At 35.2% G+C, this 6,114-nt stretch overlaps 1 protein-coding gene across 1 annotated transcript; it reads left to right on the plus strand.

The window, feature by feature from the left end:
- Positions 1 to 1,036: 1,036 nt before the first annotated feature.
- Positions 1,037 to 5,716, plus strand: LOTGIDRAFT_121669 (hypothetical protein; the record flags this gene model as incomplete). Its single annotated transcript, XM_009059134.1, has 8 exons — positions 1,037 to 1,191; positions 1,644 to 1,810; positions 2,208 to 2,372; positions 2,968 to 3,178; positions 3,559 to 3,676; positions 4,098 to 4,280; positions 4,800 to 4,931; positions 5,549 to 5,716. Coding segments are annotated over 8 exons (1,299 nt in total), but the record flags the coding sequence as incomplete, so codon positions are not given.
- Between the last annotated feature and the right edge of the window lie 398 nt (positions 5,717 to 6,114).

Raw genomic sequence — 6,114 nt, forward strand, 5'->3', positions numbered from 1 at the left:
ATGTTAGAAACAACAATATCCGCAGTTGAAAATACCGAAAATAGTGAAGTAGTTCCCCTTATGGTTTCATACGTAAAAAGTAAGCAGCTCGATATTCCATATAAGGAAAGCATGCCAGGGAAATCCTTTTTCGCGGTAAATGAAAGTGTGAAACCATTAAATGTGACGAAGGTAATACAAGAAATTTTAGATTTTGAACACCAACCTGAAGTAGAAAATCGTATGACTATTGAACGAAATACAACACAACAGTCCAAAATAAAACAGGAAATGCGTAAGTGGTGATTTTTCTTTTTTCTTTTCTAAACCAAATTAGTTGAGGTGTTTCGAAAAGAGTAAGCATGGTCTTCTCGCGACACCCGCCACTGCTATGTATAGGTCAACGACTCAACATCATACAACCATCGTGGCCAACAGTTACTCATCTCTTAATCTGTATATAAAAGGAGATTTTGCTTTGACCTTATTCAGAAGTGCAGCTCAAGGAAGTGCAAGGAAGTATGCCAGCGGTATGTAAAAGATTTTTACGTCGTTTTTCTGCGTTTGGTTCTAGATTTGGGTGCAATTTTCTGGTCTGTTTATGTTTAAAGGGAACACTGATAAATTCTAGTGACACTATTTTGATTTCTGTTATTGAAAATATCATAAAAACTGCACCGCTGTTGCGATTCAATTAAAATTCCAGTAACACCGACACGTATCCGACTGACCTTCAATTGTCAACAACGTCAATATTCAATCGATTTCGAAATTCGTTAAATAAAATAACCATATCACTGCAAAGGGACATCGTTGTCTAATTATACGTTATGTTAAGCCGATATAACCTTTTCAGTCAGATATCTGTTCAAATTTTTAGAATGAAAACCAGATGTACAGTTCGTATGCAGGTGAAACCAATGCTATTGATTATATCATCAACATGGTCTAGAAACTTGGACTGTCGTCACCTACACTGAGCGTAGAAGTTCTATTCTAGAAAGACATACAAATAGCTGAAATAGATCTAATCATTTACGATTTATTTCTTTTAGACGGCGAGATGGGTAAAGCTGTATCAGTTGATGTGTCGGCACTAACACCACACGAAAAAGAAAAATACGACGAAATGTTTAAAAGAAACGCCTTTAATGAATACATTAGTAATATGATTTCCCTACATCGGTCACTGCCAGATAAAAGACATGAGAGGTATTCCCTTTTTTACTTCGATCTAACAAGAAACAATATACAAACACTTCACTTCAGGTTAAATCGAATCGACTATGGGAAATGTTCAGTGCGACGACAATTTTTGTTAGAAATTTGTACCCAAGTTCAAGATGGCAAAAACTACGAAGTGCTCAGGTCGACAAATCTGTTTCTACAGTCGTTGAAAATCAACTAACGACCTTAAAATTGGTTTTATTTTGTGTGGAAAAATACCAACTGTTGTGTGAATGGTACCAGACACTGCAACAACAAATATCAGAATTCGTGGTTAACTTGTTAATTTGTGTTTGATACCGATTTGACATTTCTTAAGCACAGAAAAAACTGGCATGTGCAATAGATTTTAACTGAACGAGATATTGCGTAGAAGAAGTTAACTACCAAAACCCACAGCTAATCTTATAGCAATATTTTTTAACCTTTTATTTCAGCTGCCTACAAAAAGATTATGGAGAAAACCTACCATCTACTAGTATCATTATATGTTTCCACAATGAGGCATGGTCTACTCTTTTGCGTACTGTCCATAGTGTGTTCGACAGGTCGCCACCGTCTTTGATAAAGGAGATAATTCTTGTAGACGATGGGTCAGATTTGGGTATGTATTATATTATATTCTCATACAAAAATATTCATTACAAATCCTCAATGTGCGAGTATTTTCCAAGATGGCGAACAAAATGGCCACTGCTGTAGATTTTATGATGTTATATTGCATGTACCTTTGAACATTTTTTTTGTCACTTTGCTAATTTTTCGGACATGTGTGGTAGTGTGATTCTATTAAAATTGATAAAGATGCCATTTTGCGGACATAACATATCCCATATTTCAGGAAATACACTGCAAATCAATAGTAACATATGCAAATAATAATCATTTAGTAATAGTATGACTGCTTTTAGGACCTTTAGTAGCATGGTTATAAATCACGTAGTCCTTGCTTCCAGGAGTAGGAAAATATTGAACATACAAAATACATATTTATATTACAGATCACTTAAAACAACCATTAGAAAGTTACATCTTCAAATATAATAAAATACGCCTGATCAGACTACAACAACGAGAGGGGTTAATACGAGCAAGGCTAGTAGGATTTGATGCAGCAACCGCCCCAGTGGTTACCTTTCTTGATTCTCATGTCGAATGTTTAGTAGGTTTGTATACAGAGGGACTGATATAAATTCTAAAATCGTTTTACACTAAAGGTTCTAATAACGGAAAGGCGTCCTTACTGAGCTGTTACGGCGACGGAAAATTAGCTCAGAGAATGTTAAGATCGTATTAGCGTGTAGGAAGCGTCAAATATCGTAAGGTTGGAGCCCAAGCCCATAGATTTTATTAGCACATATAACAGTTTGAGTGCGACTGTTATAAAATTTGCAATTTTGAAAGGGTCTTTTTCGCGTTTGCTTTATGTATTCCAGCGACCCAGTACATGTACATGTGATCGCCTTAAAATCGCAAATGGTCACAGTCCAGTGTGACTGGGCTACAATGCTCTATCCACTCTTCTAGCCATGGCTTTGTCCCCGCTTCCTCTTGTATATCAGAGGAAAGATCAAATATTATTATGGGACAGGTATTTGAGAAAGATATTCACAACAATCTGTAAGTAACAGTAATGACAAGTAAAGAATAAAGACCCCAATATATTTATTATGATAATCTAATGATTCTTAAAAACGCCACTCGACTTCAGATAAATTATTCACGTTGAATAGAAAGCAGAATTTTCTCTCATTTCTATAGGATGGCTTGAACCATTACTTCATAGAATTAAAAATTCAAGCGAGAACGTGGTGTTTCCCACATTGGATAACATTGATGATTTAACGTTCGAATATGGCGAAGCTGTTATTGACATGGTCGGGGCATTTCATTGGAAAGACATGACCTTTACATGGGTAAAAGTACCACGTGACATTTGGGAAATTAGGCGAGAGATGGCCGAACCGCTACGGTAAGGAGAATAGTATAATATCTTCATTATTGCAGCTGCATACCATTCCCACTTTTCTTTCAGGATGACTAAGTGATTTATGATGCTACTACCCCACAATCTTTGTTATTGTGGATCTGCACAGAGAACCACAGACATCTGACTAAAAATTGGAATGAAGTAAATCGATACTGTCGGTGTCAGTTATAATGGATAATGCGATGGTATGATCGTATGGTGTGACAACACGAAATCGGATAATACACATGTGGCATAAGTGTCAACCCTTTTAAAATCCCTTTAAAGTAATGTTTTCATATGGGAACCTTCTTAGATAGAAATCCAATACATTTTGCGGGTTTTTTTGATAATAGGAGAGACTATACCTTTAAATGTTACAGATCACCAACCATGCCAGGTGGTATTTTCAGTATTTCAAGAGAATTCTTTATAAAACTGGGTACCTACGATTCTGGGTTGGAAACATGGGGAGGTGAAAATCTTGAACTATCATTCAAGGTAAGAAGAGAATTGATGACCACTAGGCCGGATGGAGATGGTCCAGAAATTCCAATGAAATAAGAATTTTGAAAATATCGGTCTTCCTTCAAAAACTAGTAAAGAAATATATGTTATTTTGGATACTTGAAAGCAGCGCTTGTTATCGATCAGATTTCTTACAAATCTTACAATAAGCGTACGGACCGAAGATAAGACCTTGAAGAAACAACAGTTTTATGGATATTAATTCGATATGGAATTCATTCGACATCAAAATTGAGATAAGACACTATCGGATATTAACCATCTTAAACTATACAGATAAAAAGAAGTTTATATTCATAAAACTGTTGTTTCTTATATAGTAATCAATAATCAGAATTATTTTCAGAAAATATAGTAACAGCAGTACTATAGTACTATGTTTTTCTCATTTCAGATCTGGATGTGTGGTGGCAATCTTGAAATGTTACCATGTTCTCGAGTTGCTCACATATTTCGTAGTGCTTCTCCATACAGTTGGCCTAAAGGTGCTCTGACAACCTGGAGAAATGTTAACCGAGTAGCAACAGTTTGGATGGACGAATACCAACAGTTCTTCAAAGATTTTTACAACATTCAGGTATGCGTATGATTCCTGTATCCACTGAAATACCGTACATATGATTTGGCGCTTATAATGAAAGTGTGTGGGGCATATATATACAGGTATAGTCACTATCAATTATGTCCTAGGTATGGATAAACAGCTTGCTTTTTTTATTTAGGTTTGTTTACAGATATGAATAAACAACATGTATTCAATATGCCTTAACAGCTATCTTGAAGCATTAGTCTCAACAGCTATTTGGTGCCTTTCAAAGTTATGATGATTAGCAATACTATATAGTGGAAAGATGAAACACCTAATGCCCACACTGAATTTTATAAAAAAAAAATTACTGAAAGAGTGACCGAAGATATAAACTACAGCACACTTACGAAAATAATTAAAAATTGCCGGGTCCAGGTATATAGGGTTACATGTAACCACTAATATGAAAACTGGTTTTTAAGGAGCAAACAGATTATGACATGAAAGCAGTGAGCTACCATTGATATTACGTCTGTGTACTAAAGTGTTATATTTCACATTTTACAGATAGATATTGGCGATTTACGTAGCAGAATTAGTTTGAGAGAAGATTTAAATTGTAAGTCATTTAAATGGTATGCTAGTAATATTTTGAATGAGTACATGTATATACCTACAGATGCCCTATCCGTGGGCGAGGTAAGACACAAATCTTTCTAAAAGATAAACAGAGGTGTAGTATATGTAGTAAAATCAGGAAAAAACTACAATGATATAGCAAGGTTTTCTTTTACTAAGCTGGACACTGTCCATTCTCTGGCTGTCCATTCTTCATAGACAGTTTCTTACTTTATCCTTTATTTTAGAGGGTGGGCGTTTTCTTAGTTGGTTGAGGTGATATGATGACATTGGTCGATGACATGGGTTTCTCTTTCGACCAAAATTCAAATGTCCCCATAACTTTTGAACCAGTCATCTTTCGTCACCCAACTGTAAGGTAACAATAATCTTCAAAAAATCAATGCCATGATTTTTGCCAAAAACAGGATCTTCGAGAACATTAAAGGACGGCTGCAGCATTTTGGGGTGGTTTTAGTCTTCAGAAATACTTGAAATGTGCGAAAATCACACAATTCCTTTAAAAAAAACCTATATAATATGTCTTTTTTGTATGTCAAAGAGTATCTTAAATTGACGAGTCGTCATTTTAACATTCAAACGTAGATAATTATGGGCACACATGGATTTAAATGCTCAAATCGAGGTATTTCAGATAATTTCCAAATCAATTTTATCTTTTCCAATATGTTTTTAAGATCAGGTCGGCAGTCACAAATGCATGTTTTGATAGTCTAGATCACCAAGGTGCATTAAAAGTGTACACTTGTCATGGAGTCGGTGGAAATCAGGTAAGGAATTTGATACGATTGAAATATACCAATATTCTTGTCACATCACAGCTTTTGACCATATTTTCATTATAAGAATGAAACATTAAAAAACTAAATATGTAATATGATTTAGTTAGATCATTGATGTCAAGTGGGTCAGTGGCGGAGCATTTTGAATTCAGTTTCAACACTTGTAACCCCTTGTCTAGGGAGTAAGGGAGCCTAGGTCAGCCACTGGGAAAAGCACAAAATGAAGCATGCATATTAATCTTTCTGTAGTTTTATTTATGACATTATTACATTGGTTATATATTAATGTTTTTCATAATACTTGATGATATGCCAGAATTGGTATTATACAAGAAATGGATATATAAGAACTGAAGTACGAGCTACTAAAGAATCTGAGGGCTGTTTATCGTTTGATGGTAACCAGCCTTCTATAGAGAAGTGTAATACTACAGACCACAAACAACTGTATACGTATACCA

The sequence above is a fragment of the Lottia gigantea genome (assembly GCF_000327385.1).
Source record: "Lottia gigantea unplaced genomic scaffold LOTGIsca_37, whole genome shotgun sequence".
Classification (NCBI taxonomy): domain Eukaryota; kingdom Metazoa; phylum Mollusca; class Gastropoda; family Lottiidae; genus Lottia; species Lottia gigantea.